General features: G+C 39.8%; 1 protein-coding gene across 1 annotated transcript in view; it reads right to left on the bottom strand.

Annotated features, from left to right (window-relative positions):
* Positions 1-23,806, bottom strand: part of PKD1L3 (polycystin 1 like 3, transient receptor potential channel interacting) — a 66,052-nt gene that overhangs the window by 12,531 nt on the left and 29,715 nt on the right. The window contains 14 exon segments of the mRNA XM_072636497.1: positions 447-765; positions 3,200-3,292; positions 3,295-3,384; positions 4,088-4,231; positions 5,056-5,155; positions 7,408-7,642; positions 7,732-7,924; positions 9,186-9,369; positions 11,655-11,857; positions 13,515-13,720; positions 15,633-15,779; positions 19,768-19,946; positions 21,069-21,170; positions 23,105-23,338. Of these exon segments, the coding sequence (XP_072492598.1) occupies positions 447-765; positions 3,200-3,292; positions 3,295-3,384; positions 4,088-4,231; positions 5,056-5,155; positions 7,408-7,642; positions 7,732-7,924; positions 9,186-9,369; positions 11,655-11,857; positions 13,515-13,720; positions 15,633-15,779; positions 19,768-19,946; positions 21,069-21,170; positions 23,105-23,338 (2,429 nt within the window).

Genomic DNA, 23,806 nt, shown 5'->3' with positions numbered 1-23,806 from the left:
AACCAGGCTCCTCTGATTACAAATCTAGTATCTTTTCACATAGTGAATGAAGCCTTCAATAGATGCACACTAAACTATTCCTTGGGTTTCTGATAATTTTAGCAGGTAGTTTTGGAGTAAACAGTGCTCCTGAAGAAAGTGACACAACAGAGTTTGGCCAAATTTAAGTTATACTTGAGCACTGTTGTGCCTGGGGGTGAAAAAGAAAATCTCTTACCAGAACAGTGATGGAATGGATTTTTGTCCAAACTAGAATGTACCTGTAGACTGAGACAAAACCTTTATACCTAAATGGCAGATTTCCTCTAAAAAGAAAAACAGCCTCTGAAATGCGCAGTAAATAGATGTAGTATCTGTCACCCTGACTTTATAGTATATTTTGATGGCTCTCAAATGCCTAACCTCAAGAAGGGATAAAAAGTTGCATCCCAGAGCCTTTTGCTCACCTGTTAGCATCGTCAGAGCTGTTCCCGAGGACAACAACGTAGCCTCCTCCTGAGTAGACTGCAAATTGTCCTTGGATGGGGTATCCACCCAAGGCTTCCTCACTCTGATAACACCAAATGCTGTCTTGGTTTGTACTGTTCACATCAGGGGGGGCCCAATTAACTCCATAATTCTTTTGATCATCCTGATGATGCTGATAATAGGGCTTCACTTGTTCACTGGGAGAAATTCCATTTGGAAAGGATACAGTGTCAGGAATACGGATCTGGCGAATTTGGACACTGCCTATAAGGAAGGAATTTCCTTCAGCGATAAAGCCTGGTGAGAGAAAAAAAAATCATTAAATCATCTAGTTAAGTGAGAGAAGATATTACTAGACAGTTTACTGGAAAACCTAAAGTAATGGGGCTTGCTCCACTAAGACCCTTAAAGATTTCGTTAAAATTCTATTAACAAATTTATACAAAAATTATGACTTTATTTGTAATAGCATAAAACAACAAACAATCCATGTGTCCAAAAATGGAAAAATATCTGAATACATGAATGTGACCAAGTTTTGCACCATAATGGCAAATATGAAGGAAAAGAAATGTGAGAAGACATAAAAAGTGATATAGAGTGAAGAAAGAATGTGGATAATATATCACCAGGGCTACAATTATGTAACAAATTAACAGTGACAAAAACATAGGATGTTTTTATTGTTACATTGTTAAAATTACACATTTAAAAAACAAATTATAAATGATACCATTTTAGATTATCATTTTTATTTCTGTATTTGATTTTTTTGTTGATGGTTATACTTAGTTTAGAATAAAAGGAAATTGGTTGTTTAGATTACAAAAGAGATGGTTAAGGGATGACTTGCTAGTCTTCAAGTAATAGTGCTTTGCACATAGCTTAATAAATATTTGTTGAATTGTTGTTCAGTTGTGTTTGACTCTTTGTGACTCCATTTTGGGTTTTCTTGGCAAAGATACTGGAGTGGTTTGCCATTTCCTTCTCCAGATCATTTTACAGATGAGGAATCTGGGATAAATAGGGTTTGTGACTTGCCCAGAGTCACACAACTAGGAAGTGTCTGAGGTCAGATTTGAACTCAGGAAGATGAGTCTTCCTGATTCCAAGCCCAGTGCTCTATCCACTGTCCATCTAGCTGCCTTGATTTGTTAGATTACAATATATCAAAGGTTACAATTATAGATCAGTCTACCATCTTAGTAGATGTCCATAGCAGAAGATATGGCCTTAAGTTATAGCTATAAAAAGTTCTGTTAAACTCAAGGAAACCTGGGACAAAATCTTGATACTCTAATGACTTCAGCAAAATCTAAAAAAATAACTGACCTTTAACAACTTCAATTACAACATTGTTGTGGGTGGTATTCCATAAACTGGTATATGAATTGCTTATAAAAGAACTCTTCTTTTGCCAAGAACTGCTGGAAAAACTGGAAAGTAGTTCAGATAAAAATTGGCTATAGACGAATATCTCATACCATATGGCACAATAAGAAAAAATGGACATTTGATATGAATATTAAAGGTATTAATAAATTAAACTATACAACCAAGAGACATTCCCCAATAGATAAGTGGTAAAGGGATATGAACACACTGTCCTTAAAAGAATTGCAAACTATTTTTAAAAATGCATGGTTTATCCAATATACAATAATGTATAATCATACTATGATAATAGTATAAGCATGGTATAATAATCACTGTAATAATAAGAAATGCACATCAAAAGAGGTGTGAAGTTTTACCTTACAGCCATCATATTGACAAAGATGGAATAATAAATGTTGGAGGGGTTGTAAAAAGATAAGCATTATTGGTCATTGTTAGTAGATTTATAAATTGGTACAACCATTCTAGAAAGTAGTTTGAAATTGTTTTAAGAAAGTGACTAAAATACTCATGCTCTTTGATCCAGAGATTTCCTGCCAGGCATATATCTCAAGGAGGTCAAAGGGGGAAGGTTCTATTTATACACCAAAATGTAGCCATATTTATTCTAGTAAGAACTGGAAACAGTAAATATCCTTTAACTGGGGAATGGTTAAATAAATTATGGAATATGAACATAATGGAACATTATTATTCTATAAGGAATGATGACTGTGAAGAATACAGAGAAGCTCAGGAGATATGTGAACTGTTACAAAGGGAAGTAATCAGAGTCAGGAAAACAATATACAAAATGGCTACAACCACACCAGTGTGTGTGTGTGTGTATGTGTGTGTGTGTGTGTGTGTGTGTGTCTGTGTGTGTGTGTGTGTGTGTGTGTGTGTGAAGAACAAGAGACAAAATTGAAAGCTGCGTAATTATCATTAAGCTTGGCCCCTAGGAAGAGTGGAGAAAATGTATCTCCTGCCTTTGCAGACATGGGAGACAATATGGCACATCACACAGTGTCAGACATTGTATGTTTGAGTTTGAACCACTTCCTCCCCATACCCCTTTTCTCTCTCTCTTTTTATCCTTTGTGTGTGTGTATACACACATGCGCACACACACATGTATAATGGTTTTCTGAGTGAAGAAGGGAAGGATAGCTAGAAATGAAGGTGATACAAAACCCAAAATGACCAATAAAAATTAAGAGGAAAAAAAGTATTGTGGGGAAACTATGAGAACTGACATCAATTAATCACTCAGTATTCAGCACCTACCATGTGCCAGGTACCATACTAGATGTTGGGTATACAGAGTTCATGGTGCCCACCATGTGACCTTTACCTCTGTATTCCCCATACAGGTTAGGAATAAAAGTGTTTTTAGTCCATTGGTAGAAGTCTTCAATACGCTTGATCTCTTCAAAGTGGTTATTATTTTCTTGTGGATAGCTTGATTGAGGTAAAACCTACTGAGAATCCTTTCTGAATGAGTGGAAATCATCAACATTACAAGGAAGAGAATTTGTACTGTTGTACAGAGAAATCAGATGAGTGATTAAGAGACAGCAATGATATAGTAAATAGAGGGCTGGTTTTCTTAGCAAATTAGCAAGCTATACTTCCTCCAAGAAATTGAAATTCCTTGCTAGGATTTCCCCCCTGTCTATTTTCCTATTTTCCACTAGACATTGTTTTTCTCCCAGAGGGGGTAAAACATATCCCATTTCACACCCATCAGCACCATTGTTGAGTTTGTTATGAGGCTATGTATGACGGATGCATATATGTATAATGTCTGTGTTTGCAAAGTACATTAGCACCTGTCTTTCGAAATCCATGGGATGTGTTTTCAGCTGTGTTGATAACAGTGGAAGGAAACCATATACATAATGCCATGTCTTTTTTTTTTTTAAAAGAAACTTTTCCAAGTGTTTTTTGTAAGTGATTTCATTTTTCCTCCTAGCAACTCTGAGATGAGTAGGACTTATCATTATTTCTGTTATTCACATAGGGAAAATGAGTCACAGAGAAATTAAGTTTTTGTCCAAGGAATTAGCAGAGCTGGGTCCCCTCCTTGATTCTTTCTTAAGTCTCTCCATTTGACTACACTGCTCTCTAAAACCCAGAAATAAACTCTCAATGCGCAAGTGCCTTCTCTTCCCCTGCATTTCTTCTATTTGCTCTGGAAGCAGGTTGCTGACTCAACATGCTGTCATGTTCTTTTTCATACCAAAAATTTCTTTCGTGAGTTGGAACAGTTGTTTCTCTTTCATGGTTTTTTCTGGAGCTTTAACTGGGCTCTTCACAGGAGGGACCCTGTAGATGGGGCTGTTCTCATCTCTTAAGCCAGGTGATGACAAGGAGGGGCATTTTGCTGTCAAAAACAGAACAAAAATGGATGAGAGCAAAAGAAACACTGTGCTTTGGTGAAATACTTGATCAATTTAGCCCTGGACAGAGGAAGACTAGACCAGAGAGCCAGGATCTGGAAATGTATGAATCCAACCCAGCAACTGAGTATGCATTTATTAAATGCCTGCTAGGTTGGAGGTACCTTGCTAGGTACTGGGGCATAATGACAAAATGAAAATTGGTTTGATTCAATAAGGCATACTAGAGGTCTCCTCATCTGAATTCAGTGTGTCCTGCCTAGGTTGTAATTGATCATACCAGCACAGTACAACTGGAAGTCAGTTAGGCACCAATAGATAAGAAGCAGGAGCAGCCAGGTAGTGCCATAGTGCATAGAGCACTGGACCTGGAGCCAAGAAGACTCATCTTCCTGAGATCAAATCTAGCCTCAGACACTTAGTAGCTGTGTGACCCTGGGCAAGTTACTTAACCTAATTTGCCTCAGTTTTCTCATTTGTAAAATGAGCTCGAGGAAGAAATGGCAAACCACTCCAGTATCTCTGTCAAGAAAACCCCAAATGGGGTCACAAGGAATTGGACGTGACTGAAAATTACCAAACTACAACGTATATCAAACATTGTACTAAGGTCTGGGGATACAAAGAAGGGTGAAAGACTCTGCCCTCAAGAAGCCTGTGGTCTAATGAGGAGACAACATACAACCATGTACAAACAGGATATGTACAGGACAAATTGGGGGAAGGGGAGGTCATCTGAGAAGGAAGACCCTAAAGCTAAGGCAAACAGAAAAAGTTTCCTGTACGAGTTAGGACTTGAAGGAATTACCCAGGAGAGCCAAGATCCTCCTCATCTGCAGTTCCTTTTCTTTGTTGCGCCATGATATCCTTGTCAGCAGCAGCGAAAAGAACAGTGTGAGTATCATCATCTACACAAGACAATAAGAGATTGCTTGTTGAACAGGTATTACAGAATCCAAGAGGGGGCAGGAGGTGGGATTTTTGTCTAAAATTAGAATTGGTTATAATGAATGGATTTCAATACCCTTATCTCAGTTATGTCAAACTCAATGGTGTCAAACTTAGAACTGTCTGATTTCATTGTCTTTGTAAAATTACTAATATAAAGTCCAGCACTACTAATATCAGAAATATTTAGGTGTATCCGATGAGTAAAGTGAATATTATCTTACACGCTACTTTATGAGCAACGCTAATGTGATATTGGAAGGGAAGTATGGACAGTTTGTGACGACTTGTAGAAGTTGCTTGACCTCATTCCCTAATCTATCTTTGGAGGGACTCCGTTAATGAATTTTTTAAAAAAAAATTCAAGTATTAAAAATCCAGCATGGAATAGAACAAGGTAGAAAGTTTTTACTCCTAGAATTAGAAGGTAACTTAGAAATCATCTAGTTTTGCTCTCTCAGTGAATAAGTTAAGAAACTGAGACCCATGATAGGTGTAGATGATGTTTCCAAGCTTACACAGTTGGTTAGAGAAAGAATTAGGACTAGAACCCAGGTTTAGATATTGAACATGGAGGGGAAAATCATTTGGCAAGATGAGAAACCTAAAGTTTAATTGGTCCAGCACGTCTGCATTTTTGGCAGCTTCCCTCCCCCTTCCATTGCCAGTGTTAACTGTGCTACTATAGTGAATAACCAGGCACTTTGGAGGCATAGGCCTGTAGAATTGTGCTATTTAGCAGTTTTGTCAATGATTGGAATAGTAGATCTGCCTGTGGTTTCACTGGTATACAGAAATCCCGGTGAGGAAACTCCTACCAGCGCAAATAGACACCTTCCCTACAACTTATAATCTCGTTGTCTAAAGCTATAAGAGTCTGAATGACTTGTTCAGAGTCACACAACCAACATATATCAGAGGCAGGACTGGAACCCAGGCTGTTTGCACAGTGTCTCCCTCATTTAACTGTGAGCTCCTTGAGGGCAGGGACTATTTTTTTCATACTTTGTTTTTATCCTCAGTGCTTAACACAGTGCCTGTCATATAGTAGGTGTTTAATGAATATTTATTGACTTCACTGTGAGGTCAGCTCTCTCTACATCCTTTCTATCAGTGGCTGGTACTTTTAAAAACAGGTCTTTAAAAGGATCTTTGTAAGATGTGAGGTGAAACCTCAGTGTTGCCTTAATTTGTATTTATCTTATTAATAGTGATTTGGAGCATGTTTTCGTATCGAATTGATAATTTGTAATTCTCTTGTGGAAACTATTCATATTCTTTGACAACTTACCTTATAGAGAATGGCTCACAGATTTGTGTCAGTCCCCTGTATAACTTGGATATCAGACTTTCATCAGTGAAAGTGAGAATAAAAAGAATTTTTTTTCTATCTGCACTGATTTTGTTAGTATAAAAATTTCTTACTTCAATTGTTTTTAATTCTTACCTCTATTCCCTGTTTGGCTAACATTTTCCCCCCGTCTATGATTATGAAGATACTTTCTTCTATTTTATTTAATGTTAACTTTTAGTATTCAAGTCAAGTGTCTATTTGGAGTATTAGTGTGGTATAAGATGCTGCTCTAAACCGAATTTATGGCAAACTGATTTCCAGTTTTCCCAGTGGTTCTTGTAACATAGGAGCTCTTTCTCTTATAATTTGTGTTCTTGTATTTATCAGACACTGAACTACTTTTTGTTAAATTGCATGTTTTTTGCTTAGTTAGTCTGTTCCATTGCTCACTTTTTTTGTTTAACCACTACCAAATAGTGGGTAAGCAGTGGTTAGTATGTACTTTTAGGTTGAGTAATTTTCTGCCTCTTTTCATTTTTCTGCTTTTTTCATGATTTCCCTTGAACACAGGTGTTCCTAACTCCAAGGTCAGCCCTCTATCTATTATACCACACTGCCTTTAAGTGTACAGAACAGGGGTTTTAAATTGTTTTTGTGTTATGGCTCTCTTTAGCAATCTGGTAAAACCAATGTATCCCTTCTCAGAATAGTGTTTTGAAATTCATAAAATTAAACACTCGAGATTACAAAGAAAACTGAGGTTAAGAAACTTTACCTGTTCTAGTCCTTTATTCTGCCAAATGCCTTTTATTATTATCTTGACAAGTTTTATAAAATATCTCCTTGGTAGTTTGGAATAGCACTGAATTTAGAAATTTATTTCAGTTGTCTTCTTGTTTTTATTAAACTCCCACTTACTTTCACTGGCTGGATTATGAAGATATTTTGGAGAACTGACAGTAACATTGAAATGACCCAGCTGGTTGCTTGATCTTTGTTCAGCTTTAGGCTATAAAGAGCTGTGAAAAAGGCAGAGACTAGGCTTGTAACACCCAGAAGGAGCCAACAGACGTAAATGGACCATTTTGGCAGGTAGTTCAAGATGGTAGACTTTTCTTCCTCTGAGTCCAGCATAGGGAAACTCATGATATCACTAAAGAGAAGAAATTGAGGGCAAGAATCTTGCATTTAATGATGCAGTAGGAGGAAGGGAGGAAACAGAGTCAGGAAGGATCCTCTTACCTGCATGGGCCCTGGGCCATGGTAAGAATCTGGGTCTCCACGAGTTCCCTGAGGCTTTGCAGTTGACCAGCTGAGTGCAGGAAGTCATGGGGCCTTTTGGAAGAGTTTGTCAAAAGTGTACTGCACTGGAATTGCAGCCTCTCCAGAACTCTGAGCAGGTAATGGTTTAAATTGCGAAGATTTTCTGGAACCTCTGAAAGCATATTCCATTTGGGTGTGAGGATGCTTCTCAAGGGATAGTTCTCAATCAAGGCTGATTGACTAGTAACAAAGATGAATGGTTTCAATTAAGTTGTTCCCCATGTACCTTTGGTGAGTTGTACCTACATCTACATATGACCATACTTTATCCTTCTCTACAAATCATTCAGCTGTAAGGAGCTTATGGACACAGAGGGTTTAAAATGATCCAAGAAACTACACTCCCCGCCATGCCCAATTCCCCAAGCAATCAATAAGTATTTTGTTGCTGTTACGGAGTCATTTCAGTTGTGTTCAACTCTCTGTAACCTCTTTGGGGTTTTCTTTGCAGAGATACTGGAATGGTTTGCCTTTTCTTTCTCCAGCTCATCTTACAGATAAGGAACTGAGGCAAACAGGGTAAAGTGACTTGCCCAGGGTCACACAACTAGTAAGTATCTGAGGCCAGATTTGAATTCAGCTTCTCCTGACATGAGGGCCAGCACTCTATCCACTGTGCCACCAGACATTTGTTGTGTGACCCTGGGCAAGTCATTTAACTTTGCCAACCTTTGTTTCCTCATTTGTCAAATACACTGGAGCAGGAAATGGCAAACCACTCTATTATCTTTGCCAAGAAAACCTCAAATAGGGTCACAGAAAGTCAGATATGACTGAATAATTCAAGCATTCATTAAGTACCTACAATGTGCCAGAAACTGGGAACACAGATACAAAGCTAGGGGATAGGGATATCAGGAAAGTCTAATGTAAGGAGGTGGTATGTGGTCTGTATTTGAAAGAAGCTAGGGATTTTAAAAGAGGGCATTTCCTGCACTGGTCTTGGCATCTTGTGCAAAGGCATGACAAAGACTGAGAACCTTGGAGGGCCTAATTTGTAAAAGCACATGGGAAATATACTAGGAGAGTTATTGTAAGAAACAAACGTGTTCAAGAATTGATTTCTTCTATTGTATGATCTCAGGAGGCTCTAGAAATGAACAGGGAGTTACATTTGCTTTCTAGAGAGGAAGCAGGGCGATCGGTTTCCAATATCCTCAGGGAATATTTCAGTGGAATCATTGTCAATACTGTAGCCTTGGAAAAATCCTTGTTCAAAGTGGCAGAGTGTTTTTCATTAATTAGCACCCCTGATCAAGAGATTTGGGGACAATGAGGTTAAAACCAGAAAGAGGTAAAATTACCCTCATCAGTGGTAGAAACAGTGGGAAAGTAAAGAGAAAAAAGGAGCTAGTTCATTAAAAGCACTTTACCATTTTTGAGATGTGACCCTGTCTGCTGCCATTGACTTCCTTGCCTTTCTAGATGAGAATTAATGAGGCTGGACAACCCCTTGATGAGGTCTGTAATGCTGTCAGAACTCCCGCTGGGGCCTTCCCACTGGGAAGGCAAGCATGCATTTTTCATGTGCAAAAATCCCACTATTTCCTTCAACTCCTAAATGTGGAACCAAGATGAAAAAAAATTAGTGTGCCTGTATTTTTTACATAAATTAAGAACCATCATATCCAAAGTGTCGGAAGAAACGCTCAAGAGTAGGGTTGTGTCTTTTGTTAAGGGGAAAAGCTGCTTTATCATCGAGTTGGAAAGGACCTCAGACACACTCTCAAGTGAGACACTCTCAATTACAGATGAGGAAACTGAGGTTAGGGGACTTGTCCAAGGGCTCACAGTTTGTGAGCTTGTCTGAGCTTATCTGAGGCAGGATGTGAACTCAGAGGTCCAGGGTTCTATGCCATTGCTGCTTCCATTCATCTATCGGCTTATTCAGCATGCATTTATTAAGTACCTACTACATGCCAGACACTAAGCTAAGTGTTGGAGACAGAAGAGAAAAAATAACACCAAAATCACACACACACACACACACACACACACACACAACATACATACACAAGAAAATTTCTTGCCTTCAAGAAGCTTATATTCTATTTGGGGTAGAAATAACATCTATGCAGATAAGTAAATACCCTACTTCCTCAGAAGGCTGTCACCCTATTCTGTGATTTGTGAATGTCTTTAAAAACAGCAACAAAGAAATTGGAACAAGTCCAGTCAGTCAACAAGCACTTATTAGCACTTCTTCTGTGATGGTGCTGAGCTGAGCACTGGACATACAAAGAAAGGCCAAATAGGTCTCTGAACCCACATTCTATCAGGGCAGATGGCATGTAAACAACTGGTTAAAGAATGGAAAGAAGTTAATCTAAGTGGGGGAAGATGCTGGTGTTCCAATGGGAGATGAGGTTATGGCTGGGCCATCCCTCTGTGATGCCAGCCCCCCTTTCCCACAGATGAGCTTCTGCCAGGGATTCCATTTTGGAGAATGACCCAGGGTAGCCAATCTCCATTTCCGTCCTTGATCTGCTTCTGATTTTCTGCACTTGGACACTATGCCCCTGTTCAGGTACCCTCCTGCTATTTCCCATTTTAGCTCCTTCCCCATTAGAATGTACATTCCTTGAGACAGAGATTGGCTTTCTTTTTCTGCTTCTAATTGTATCCCCAGTGCTTAGCTCAATGCCCAGCATAGAGTAAACAGTTAATAAATGCTTATTGTCTCACCTTGCCTTGTTTCCTTGAAGGAAGCCAGGGAAGCCAAGAGGTAGTGGCATTAAGGGAGAACATTACAAGCATGGAGGACAGCCAGTGTCTAGGGATGGTAACGGGAGATGGAATGTCATGTTTGAGCTATGTCAAGTTGGCCAATGTTGCTGGATCACGGAGTATGCAAAAGGGAAGTAAAGTATAAGACCAGAAACGTAGGAGGGCACCAGACTAGATGCTAAGCAAAGAGCTTTATATTTTATTCTGGATGTAATAGGGACCCACTGGAGTTTACTGAGTAAAGGGGAAGACTGTATCACAGAGTGCACCATAGAATAATTCTATACCACAGAATGATTACAAGAGGAGTGGAATGATAAGATTGCTAGAAAACTTAAAAAAAAAAAAAACAAACAACCCAACATCATTTCTACATATTCGGACAATCTGTTAAGAGAAATGATGACCTATGAAACGTCAAGCTCCCCAAGAAATCACAAGTTATTGATCGCCCACAATAAGCCAATTCATCAATAAAAGAAGAAAGTGGAAAGTCTGCTCGGCACAACTTAGTGACTTAGTGAAGTTTTCTTTTATCCATACAAAAGTATCTGCTACAGAGCTGTAGCAATCAATTTTGGCACCCAGGACAAGCAGCACAAAATATTTCCTCAAATCAGTTTTGTAATTCTGGATGGGAAAATAATACAAATGAAGACAAATTTGGTTGTGTGAGAAGGGAGACAAGTGTACTAGCCCTATGGGGAAAGGTCCTAGGACATCAAGAAAACATTGCTAGGTAAGCCTCTACCTGAAAGGGGAAGGGGTTGCAGCAGATTTGGGCTGGGCCAGGGAAGAAGGGGCGTATGTATGGTACAACCAGAGGAGAAGGGCATGGGATGTGTGGGGAAATTTATCTTTTGGTGGTTTCCTATTTTAAAGAATTATTCTTGATAACTAAATGGTAACCTCAATTGATTTTGTGCTATATAGGAATGTAAATGCTGTTGAAATGTACATGCAACAAATTTGTAAATTGTACAATATTTTGCAAACATTTCAAATTCTTTTCACCCTCTAAATTTCAGCGCTCCAGGGACAAAGCCCTGATGGCCTCACCTTGGATAGCTATTATTATTGAAAAGAAGAGATCTATAATGTGACTCAGAACTTACCTCAATTATTTTTTGAGTAGTTACAGGTCCAAAGGATGTGTCTAAGGTGGAAGATGCCTGAATGGGAATGAAATGAGGTGGAATCTTCTCCTGTAGCTGAATCAGTGGGAAGATTCTCCCAATGATAAGATTAATTGGGAAGAGGATAGAAGCAGTTTGAATGCTGATGAGCAATTCAGACGAGGTCACAGCAAAAGATTCTACTAAAAGAATACAGATAGTACCCAGGCTCACTATGCATAATATCACCACCATAAAAACATTCATACCTTCCAGGTCATACATAATTACTTTTATAGCAGGCATATTTATTACAAGGGATTTGCTTTTCATTTCTTTGGGGAAGAGGTAGAGGAAAAGAAAGGGAGGAGGAAAGGGAGCTAAGTAGTGCTAAACAAAATGCTGAACTCAAGTCAGGAAGAGCTGAGTCCAATCCTGCTTCAGACCCCTACTAACTATGACTCAGAGCAAGTCACCCTCTGTTTGGAAAATAGGGATAAGAACAGCACTTACCACATTGGGTTTTTGTGAAGATCAAACAAATTAACATTTGTAAAGTGTTTTAATATAAATACTAGCAATTGTATTATTGTTGGGGAAAGGAGGATTAGAGATAGAATTTCCTCTCCCCTCCAAAGAAAAGAAGAGACCACAAGGAATCCCAGACAGCCAGGGCACCTTTGAATGTGACATGTCAAATTTGCTATACACTTGAAGAACATAATGCCTGGAAGTTTGTAGTTCCATGAATGTTTATTTTGTTTTTTGTTAAGTCAACATAGAAATAAGATGAAAATTTAAAAACTTCTCACATAGCAGCTTTCTTTGTTGTAAGTTTGGCTAGAGATAGAAAACTGTTAAGAGCTCAAAGAACTTGGTGCATTCAGCTGGTACCTGAGGGGATAGTTGGAGTTGGAGTCAGGAAATCACAGATTCAAATCCCACCACAGCCACTTACTATCTGTGTGACTCTGGGCAAACTACACAATCTCTTTTAGGCTCAGTTGATTCCTCTATTAAAATGGATGGGATGGTAATAGAAGCCCCTACCTCATAGGGTATGTCAAACTCTAAACAAATGCTAGCTATTATTATTAGTTTATTGATTAATAAATGAAAGGAGGTGAAAGCAGAGAAACCCTCCTAGAATGTTTTACTCTCAGGCTGCCAAGTGATAATATTTAATATAGATTTTGGACTTTAATAAGGGTCAAAGCTTGAATTAAGAAGTGTCTGGACCTAATAGTCTCTTTTATTATCTTAAGTAAACTCAGAGAATGCCTCAGCGAAGCAAATGGGGTTGACTTAGTAATTTCCTTAGGAGACCATTTCCTGGCATGTTAGTGATAAGGAAAAACACAGATGTCCTGGGTTGTAATTTCAATTGAAACTTTGTTAAAGGTACCCTTTCCTGTTTCAAGGTTCTGTTTAGGACAGGAGGCCTGCCACTAGAGTGGTAGGATTTCCTTCTTATCATATGTCACAGAGACATATGCTACAGAGAGGAAATTTACACAGCTTGGGATCATAAAACCCAGTTGACACTACTTTGTTAATTGTGTTGTCTTACTAAATTTATGATTTGTTCAACTAAGAGAGTTCCTTTCTCATGGCAAAAATGTATTTAAACCAGAAGATTTCTGTGCCAGACAGCTAGATTTGATCCTGGCTCCATAGTGCTATGTAACTGTTATCTTTATGGGGATTTGTTTAATTAATTAAAATGCATGCATTAGTCTGTTGCCTTTTATTTAACAAAACTTTCAGGTCAACACAAGCAAGGAGGGAAAAGGGACCACCGTTCTCTTCCTGGCTCTGGGAAGGAGGGGAGCAGATAATGAAGGTCCTGGTTGGATTTACCTCTATCCTGCAGGGTGCTATCATCCTCCTCTGTGCCGTTTAGCTTCCAGAACATGATGTTGATGAGCATGCTACAAATAAGAAGGGTCATGCAGCAAGACAGTCCCTGGACCCTTGTAACCTGGTTCCAGGGGCTGCAGGTCACCACCGACAGCCATAGGTGCTCCTGGGTGAATTTTTCTACAATCATGGAGGAATACAAATTTCTGAGAAGAGAAAACAGGAGATGAGAAATTGTTAGGCTCCATCCCTTCATTTGTTTTTAGGAATAGATTCTTGGGCACTGAATTGGAGGCAGGAGAGATCCGTGTTGAATCTCAACCTCCAACTCTTTCTACCTCTATGACCAATGACAAATCATCTAACCTCTATGGGTCTCTGTTCTCAATGCGAATAATGCTATCTGTAAGTACTGTGGACTGCACTCTCTGAACCTTGAAGTGCTATAAAGTGTCTACTATTTCATACAATAATGATAATTGGCATTTATGTCCAACATTTTAAGGTTTGCAAAGCACTTTATAAATGCTATCTCATTTTATCCTCACCACCCTGGGAAACAAGTTCTTTTGTTATCCCCACTTTATAAATGAGGAAACTGAGGTAGGTAGAAGTTAAGTGGCTTATGTGTGGTCACACAGTTATCAATGCCTGAAGCTAGATTTGAATAGGGTCTTTCTGGCTCCTGGCCAAGGACTCTATACATTGCACCACATAGCATATTTTATATGGGGTTTAGAAGATGTGGGGAAGGGGGAAGGGAAGGTCTTAACAAAAGTTAAAATAAAATCGAGCTTGATTATTTCATCCTTTTATCCGTGCTCAAAAATCACTTGGGTTCAAAAGTATGAATTAATCTGACCTACATTTCTTATTTCCTACCCCTACTTCTTGCTTATCTGTCTTCTGAACAACCCAAGAAAAGACAAGGGACTATTTATTCCTGGTATACTTACTCAACATTTCTTCACAAATACAAATTATCATGAAAATCCTACAAAACAAAGGACTAGGATGTAAAGGCAAGAACTCTAAATTCCTCACACGCTTCCAGACTGTCTTAGTCCCAGTTTCATTGCCTTTAGGCTTTGAACATGTCAGTCAGTCAGTAAACAGTTAGTAAGCATCTACTATATGTCAGGTACTAGGCTAAGTCCTGGGGATACAAAGAAAGGCAGAAGATAGTCCCTGCCCTCCAGAAGCCCACATTCTACTGTGGGAGACAAGCTACAGACAGGATACACTGGAGATATCAACAGAGGAAGGCACTCGAATGAAGGCAGATTGGGAAAAATCTTCCCATAAAAGGTGGGATTTTAGCTGCAACTTGAAGAAAGCCAGGGAAGCCACAAGTCAGACTGAGGAATAGCATTCCCGGCATGGGGGACAGCCCAGGAAAACGAGCAGTCAGGAGATGGAGTGTCTTGTTTGAGGGACAACAGAGGCCAGTTGTCACTGGATTGCTGAGTGGGTAGAGTTGTCAAGTGTAAGAACACTGGGAAGGCCTTTAAAACCCAAACAAAATTTTATATTTTATCCAGGAGGCCGCTGAGTGGAGGAAGATGGAGTAGAGAAAGACCATGGCAGGAAGACCAACAAGGAGGTTATTTATTGCCTTAGTCAAAGCTTGATTTGATGAGGTCCTGTGGTACCATTATGGTGGCAGTGTTAGTAGAGATGGCAGTCTCTTTGGAGAGATGTTGCAAAGATTAAAGCAACAGACCTTGGCAACAATTTATGTATGGGGGGGGGGTGAGAAAGAGGGAGGAGACCAAGGTATGGGAGAATGGTGGTACCCCCTACAGTAATAGGGAAGTTGGCAGGGATGTGTCTGGGAGGAAAGATTGTGAATTCAGTTTTGGATATGTTGAGTTTAAGATGTCTACTGTATTTGTGTTTATATAAGACCATTATAAGTCCAATGCATCTGTAGAGATCCCAGGAGAAATCCCAGAGGTCTGGTGAACCAAAAGGAGGATGATACGTCCATTACATCCAGGAACTACAGCAGAAATCCTAGTAGCAGCCACAAGGATGGAGCAAGTCCTGATGGGCCCTAAGGGTATATGGCAGGAGACAGGACAGCATTCAGTATGGGTTGTTATTTGCCAGTAATACCTAAAGGAAAAGAGTTCTTTCTTTGAGACTGATGTGAAAACCTGGTCCTGTCGGCAGTCTCCAAGGTCAACAGCCAGCCAACAATTACACAGGAAATGCCACTTCTTACTTGTGGTCAAATCGCTGACAATTACTTGGTTTACATACCTGGAGTGAAACAGAGCATCACATAATTAGAATTAAAGTCACTGTTTGCCGAGTGCAAAGGATGTGGCCTTGACCCATCCAGTGATGAGCTTGCGTCATGATGATATTGTTACTGAAAGCCAAAAGTACAATTGGAAGGCAGCCCTGAATTTGGAGTCGGAGGCCCTGGTTTTGACTCCCAGCTTGGACACTTAACTGTCTGTGTAAGTGGGGGATAGTTATTCAGCTATAAAATGAGAGGGTTGGACTAAATGACTTTGAGGCCTTCTAGCTCTGTCTTTTAATCCAAAGAAAAATGGAGGCCATTCTTATGTCCAGCCTGGCCCTGAGCTTTTCTCATTCACAGAGGGGTCCTTTATTTTTTTATTTTTCATATTTATTTATTTAAATTTATTTAAGTTTTCAACATTCGTTTCCACAACATTTTGGGTTGCAAATTTTCTCCCCATTTCTCCCCTCCCCCCACCCCACAATGCCAAGCATTCTAATTACCGCTATCACCAATCTGGCCTTCCTTCTAACATTCCTCCCTTCCCTTATCCCCATCTTCTCTTTTGTCCTGAAGAGCAATATAAATTTCTCTACCCCATTACCTGTATTTCTTGTTTCCTAGTTGCAAGAACAATACTCAACAGTTGATCCTAAAACTTTGAGTTCCGGCTTCTCTTCATCCCTCCCTCCCCAACCATTCCCTTTGGGAAGGTAAGCAATTCAATATAGGCCATATCTGTGTAGTTTGCAAATGACTTCCATAATGGTTGTGTTGTGTAAGACTAACTATAACTCCCTCCATCCTATCCTGCCCCCTGTTTCTTCTATTCTCTCTTTTGATCCTATCCCTCCCCAAGAGTGCTCCCTCCTCCCACTACCCTCCCTTCCATTATCCCCCCCACGCTGCTTATCCCCTTCTCCCCCACTATCCTGTATTGTAAGATAGATTTTCATACCAAAATGAGTGTGCATTTTATTCCTTCCTTTAGTGGAATGTGATGAGAGTAAACTTCATGTTTTTTCTCTCACCTTCCCCCTTTTGCCCTCCACTGAGTCTTTTACTTGCCTCTTTTATGAGAGATAATTTACCCCATTCCATTTCTCCCTTTCTCCTCCCAATATATTTCTCTCTCACTGCTTAATTTCATTATTTTAAGATATGATCCCATCCTATTCAATTCACCCTGTACTCTCTGTCTGTCTCTCTCTCTCTATGTGTGCGTGTGTGTGTGTGTGTGTGTGTGTGTGTGTGTAATCCCGCCAACTACCCAGATACTGAAAAATGTTTCAAGAGTTACAAATATTGTCTTTCCCTGTAGAAATGTAAATAGTTCAACTTTAGTAAGTCCCATATGACTTCTCTTTGCTGTTTACCTTTTCATGGTTCTCTTCATTCTTGTGTTTGAAAGTCAAATTTTCTTTTCAGCTCTGGTCTTTTCATCAAGAATGCTTGAAAGTCCTCTATTTCATTGAAAGACCAATTTTTCCCCTGAAGTATTATACTCAGTTTTGCTGGGTAGGTGATTCTTGGTTTTAGTCCTAGTTCCTTTGACTTCTGGAATATGATATTCCACGCCCTTCGATCCCTTAATGTAGAAGCTGCTAGATCTTGTGTTATCCTGATTGTATTTCCACAATACTTGAATTGTTTCTTTCTAGCTGCTTGCAATATTTTCTCCTTGACCTGGGAACTTTGGAATTTGGCCACAATGTTCCTAGGAGTTTCTCTTTTTTGGATCTCTTTCAGGAGATGATCGATGGATTCTTTTAATATTTATTTTGCCCTCTGGTTCTAGAATATCAGGGCAGTTTTCCTTGATAATTTCATGAAAGATGATGTCTAGGCTCTTTTTTTGATCAAGGCTTTCAGGTAGTCCCATAATTTTTAAATTGTCTCTCCTGGATCTATTTTCCAGGTCAGTTGTTTTTCCAATGAGATATTTCACATTTTCTTCCATTTTTTCATTCTTTTGGTTTTGTTTTGTGATTTCTTGGTTTCTCATAAAGTCATTAGCCTCCATCTGTTCCATTCTAATTTTGAAAGAACTATTTTCTTCAGTGAGCTTTTGGACCTCCTTTTCCATTTGGCTAATTCTGCTTTTGAAAGCATTCTTCTCCTCACTGGCTTTTTGAACCTCTTTTGCCAATTGAGTTAGACTATTTTTAAAGGTGTTATTTTCTTCAGCATTTTTTTGGGTCTCCTTTAGCAAGGTGTTGACCTGCTTTTCATGCTTGTCTTGCTTCTCTCATATTTCTCTTCCCAATTCTTCCTACACCTCTCTTACTTGATTTTCAAAATCCTTTTTGAGCTCTTCCATGGCCTGAGACCACTGAATATTTGTTTTGGATGTTTGGGATACAGAAGCCTTGACTTTTATGTCTTTCCCTGATGGTAAGCATTGTTCTTCCTCATCAGAAAGGATGGGAGAAGATATCTGTTCACCAAGAAAGTAACTTTCTATAGTCTTATTTTTTTTCCATTTTTTGGGCATTTTCCCAACCAGTTACTTGACTTTTGGGTCCTTTGTCAAGAGTAGGGTATACTCTAGGAATCTGTAAGATCTCAGTTCCTCCAAGGTGGCCCAATCAAGTGTGTACTGGTCTGGACGCAGAGAGGGATTTTTGTGCCCAGAATCTTAGCAGTTACCTCTCCACAGCCACCAAGTTCCACCAAGTCAGCACTGGGGGCTGATTTTCAGATAAGCTAGATGGGCAGGGCTGCCATTCAGTGTGAGACAAAGACTAACTCCCCCAGGGCCTCCACACAGGGCCGAGGCAAGACTCAGCTCTTTGATGCCCCCATGGGTTTTTATGCTCTAATAATGGTCCAGTGCTGCACCTGCCGATGTGGCTGCCTGCCTATGTGGCCTCTGTGGCAGCTGCCTAAGTCTGGAGCTATGGAAGACCCTTCTCCTTCCTGGCTAGCTGAATAAACCCCGTCATTGACCTTTGGTGCCTGTAGGTTGAGGGATCATGGAAATGGGGATTCCTCAACTAGAGATTCTGCCCCCAAGGGCTGTTTGCAAGCTGCATGGGTGGCCAAGACTGGGCTGGGCTCTGCTCAGCTTCTGGTGCAACAGATGTTTCCTGTGGGCCTTTCAGGTCACTCCGGACTGGAAATCTCCTCCACTCTGTTGTTCTCCACTTCTGCTGCTCCAAAATTTGTTGAGAGTCCCTCTCTGTAGGTATTTTATAGGCTGTGTGGGGAGACCCTGCATATGTGTGTCTTTCTACTCCTTTCTACTCCTCTACATCTTGTCTCCATCCCCAGAGGGGCCCTTTATTAAGAAGAGAATACAGTCTAGTGGAAATATCTACTGGGAAAAGGTTTGTGGAAGCACTGACATGAGGGCCATGATTAGGGCTGGGTGACTGGGGTTTTGTCACGGGGTGCTAAATTTAGATGGCACTTGCAATTCAACAGCATAGAAACAGCTAGCCTTAGCTCCTAGTTAGCAAACATAATTAAAATAGGTTATCAAGGGGCTCTCATGCTTCTCCTCTGTCCCATCTTGGTGAGATGGACCCTCACCAAGGGGGAACCTTCTTTCTCTGGCTTCTCTCTCTTCCTTTCTACCCAAACTTCCCTAGAAGATCCTTGTGGCATCACAGAGTCTCTGCCATTGCTGCTGCCCCACCCCCAACTGAACTGAAGGTATGTTTTGTGTTGCTTACTCCACATATAAAAACTGCTAGCAATTACTCTAAATGGAAAAGTCCTGGGTTATGTACATCTCTTTGTCTACAGATTCTAGTGTTTGTGTGATTACAAAGGTATTTATTAAGCATTTACTGTGTGCTAGGAGGGAGGTTTAAGGAATTTTAAGATTTTAGGAGCTCTAAAAGCATCTTGATCAATAGTGACTTCTCTCCCTATAAACAGATGCTCATTTTACCAGTTAGAGACTAACATCATTTAAAAAAAAAATTATTGTAAAATTGTGCTGGTCCCTCTCCAAGGTGCTGTTTGCACACAGCATGAAAAGAAAATACTTACCAGGATGGGCTGGTACCAGAATTGTCATGCCAGAGTCGAATGCTATGCAGCTCTCCTAGTGGGAATCTGGTGGTGAGAAGGAAGACGTCTTGTGCTCCTTGTTCAAAGAGGACTTTGTGGGGGTCGCTTAGGTGGTGAGGATCACTCCGCCCCTGTGACCCATAAAGGATGAGAATAACCTTGAATTGGACGAAGAAAAATGACCACCAGAGTTTCTAACACTTGACATTTGGAGATTGGACTTAAGGAATAAATTGGAACCTCAGAATGGTACAGCTAGGTAATTCATTTGATTTATACAAGGTTTCACATGAAGTGTGAGTCCTTTGGATTCTTAGTTCTAGGAAAGGACAGTCTAGATTACAGGCTGGACATAGGTCTCTTAAGGGATTTATTTTTAGATCAATCCATCAACACACATGTATTAAGTACCTACTATGTGGCAGGTGTGGTGCTAAGAGCTGAGGATACAAAGAAAGAGAAAACCTTTCCTACCCTCAAGTTGCTCAAAGTCTAATGAGATAATATGTACATAACTAGGTATATAAAAGATATATACAGATAGACGACAGGTAAGCTCAAAGGGGAAGGTACCAGCTGATGTAGGGACTGGGACTATACTACTATTAGAAGTCAACAAATCAAAGTATAATAAGCATTTATTAGGCACCCACTATGTGCTAGAAAAGAAAAAGAGAATCCCTGTTCTTGAGGAGCTCATAATCTAAGGAGGAAACAATGAATATGTATGGACCAGCTATATACAGGATAAATAGGAAATAATTAACAGAGGGAAGGCACTAGAATTAAGCAAGTTTGTGAAAGAAAGGCTTCCTGTAAAAAGTGGGATTTTAGCTGGGACTTTAAGAAATTCAAGAAAGTTATGAACTGGAGATGAGGAAGGAGAGCATGCCAGGCACAGGGTACAACCAGAGAAAATGCCCAGAATTAGGAGATGGAACGTCTTGCTTGAGGAATAGTAAGGAGGCCAATGTCATTGGGCAGAGGGGAGAGATATAAAATATTAGAGTACTAGAAAGGCAGCGGGGCCAGGTCACGAAGGGCTTTAAAGGCTAAAAAGAGGATCCTGAAGGTGCTAGGGAGCCACTGGAGTTGATTGGGTGAGGGGGGAGGGTGTTGTGTAGGTGACATGGGAGGATCAGCTTTTTAGGAAAATCACCTTGGTGGTTGAAAGGATGGATTGGAGGGAGAAGAGACTGGTGGCAGATGGAGCAGTCCAGACGCGATGTGTCAGGAGGTGAAAGTGGGCAAGTTCACATAAGAATGAACTTTTGTCTCACCTTGGCTGTTGTAGCTGCCTTTCTGCGATACCCAGTAAAGACCTGAACGAGGTAGTGAGACTGAGAGTTGGGGCAGTTATCTGCCAGGATGGTGACTTTCATCTGCAAGGCAACCAAAACCAGAAAAATATCCCAGTATTCTTGTAAAATAACAAGCCATCCCTTCTCCCAAAACAGAAATAGGCAAAATTCATTGCCCCAGAGTTATCGATGTAAAAATTCAGGGCAGAAGTTTGGTATCATGTAGGACAGATGTTTTGGGAAATAAGGAAGACAAGCTATATATCTATAGTTGATCACACACACACACACACACACACACACACACATACACACACACACTCGCACACTCCTATACACAGGGTATCCAAAAAGTTTTTTAAAGCTTAAATCTGCATTAAGACTTTTAGGACACACTGTATATATATGTGTGTACACATATGTACGTGCACATATACATATATGTGTAAATATATGTAATATGTGTGTACAGATATATGTATGCACACACACTTTATTTAAGTCACTATAGCAGTAATGAAGGCTGAAGTTACATGTTTGTATATACAATTAGACCCATAACTCTCTATTAGGGTTTCAAGGAATGAATAGGTCACTTTCTATATTAATTACAGAATGAGAAATACATTAGGGACAGTTTCCCATTGTAAGAAAACCAGATAGCAAGTGCCCATCTTATTTGTCATTTGTTAAGTTTAGAATTTTTTTTAAAGAAAAAAACAATAAAAACAAATTCAAGTAGTAATTGTTTATACTAGAAAAGAATTCATATCTTTTTAAAGTAAACTAATGCATGACCTTTTATATGCAACTTTGCATGAATGAGAATAATAGTGAATAATAAATAGGAATAAATGGATGCCATCTTAAGATTTACAAACTGCTTTCCTCACAACAACCCTGTGAGGTTGGTAATATTAAGTATTATCATTTTTATTTTACATACAAGGAAACTGAGACTTTAAAAGTTAAATAACTTGCCCAAGGCCACACAGCTAATAAGTGGTGAGTCAGAATTTTAATTCCAGTCTTCTATCTCCAAATTTGGTCAGACATACTGTATAAAACAGAGATTTTTTAACTTTTTTTTTTTTTTTGGTGTTGTAGACCCCTTTGAGTGTCTGGTTTAGCCCATGGACATCTTCTCAGCATATATTTTTTTTAAAATTAAAATAAATCCCAAATTTCAGTTAGAGGATTGTGAAAAGAAAGGTACAATTTTATTCCCATCCAAATTTACACCCCTCCCCCCTTTCCCCCACCTTCCTGCTCTCTGAAATCTATCCATGGATGCTTTGGGTTTGGGGATCCCAGGTTAAGATCCCCTGGGTGAAGTAAAGCAAAATGGGATTTAATTTCTGCTACAATTTCTAGAAGTTCTTTTCTAGGTTTCCACCGTACTAAAGTCAGGTAAAAGGCAAATTCCTGCATAAAAGAGGAATGGGATGGAACAAGAACTGTATCCTAAATCACTTGGATAGCAGAGGTCATAAAGTGAGGAGGAAAACGTCCTCCTCTTCTTCAGTTTCCATGCTGTACAATGGCAAGAGCCTTGGGCTTGGAGGTAGGGTTCAAGCCTTAGTTCCCATCCTATACTTATAATCTGGGGCAGTCACTTCAACTCTCTGAACCTCAGTTTCTATATTTGTAAAAGGAGTAGAAGAAATCAGATGATCTTTAAAGTTCCTTCCAGATCTGACACTATATGATTTGACAAAGGCATTCTTTCAAAGATAATAAATATAATAATACAGCTAGCACTTATAAAGTGTTTTAAGGCTTGCAAAGCAATTTACAAATATCATCTCATTTGATCCTCGTAACAACCCTTGCAGATAGAGCTATTATTGCTCTCATTTACAGATGAGGACACTGAAGCTGACAGAGGTTAAGTGACTTGACAGTGGTCATGCAGCTAGTAATTGGATGAGGCAGGATTTGAACTTTGGTCTTTGATACTGTATGTCAGCATTGGTAGGGAGAAGCATTTTGCCAAAGCTTACTGTATACCTCACCTTCTTCATGTCCTCTCCATCTTTTCTCCAGGCCCATACAATGAAAATGATATAAAATCCAAAAAGGCTGGCCAGCAAAGACACCCCAATGGGATTGCGAGACACCCCATGAAAGAGCTTGACTGTGTCTTGGATATTCACTGTCCTAGCCACGGTCTTAAAGGAGCTGCTTATGGAGGGCAGGTGGCTGCAGAGGCACTGGGTCTTGGTAACGGTGCTCTGAGGCCCTACCTGCAATCAGAGGAAAGGATTGGAGTCAGACAAGAAAGACCCAGAGGCACATAAACACAGAAGGAGGAAAGTATGCCAGTGGTGTAGCTGCTGAAGGCCTGCTGGGTATTATACCTGCAGGTAATGAGAGGGCTTTTTGTTTTGTTTTTTGCATTTAGAGACCATGAAAGACATCACCCTCATGATGCCATTGGACCTCTTCCAGAATGAAGGATGAACAACCACAACAACATATAGGTGTAGGGACCGCACCTGAGATTTCACTGGATAAGGAAACTTCTACCAATGCAGGTCGGGAACTTCTCTACAATGTCTAGTTCTTCATAAATTATGGAGAACTTATGGAGAACATGCATGGGGCAGATGATCACATGGTGGCCAGAAGGAATGATACAAGGACACTCTCAAGGTCTCTCTCAAGAACTTTGGATTTGACTGTGCAGCATGGGAGACACTGGCACAGACCACTCA

This window comes from Notamacropus eugenii, chromosome 1 (assembly GCF_028372415.1).
Source record: "Notamacropus eugenii isolate mMacEug1 chromosome 1, mMacEug1.pri_v2, whole genome shotgun sequence".
Lineage (NCBI taxonomy): Eukaryota > Metazoa > Chordata > Mammalia > Diprotodontia > Macropodidae > Notamacropus > Notamacropus eugenii.
This window is presented reverse-complemented; position numbering and strand designations above follow the sequence as displayed.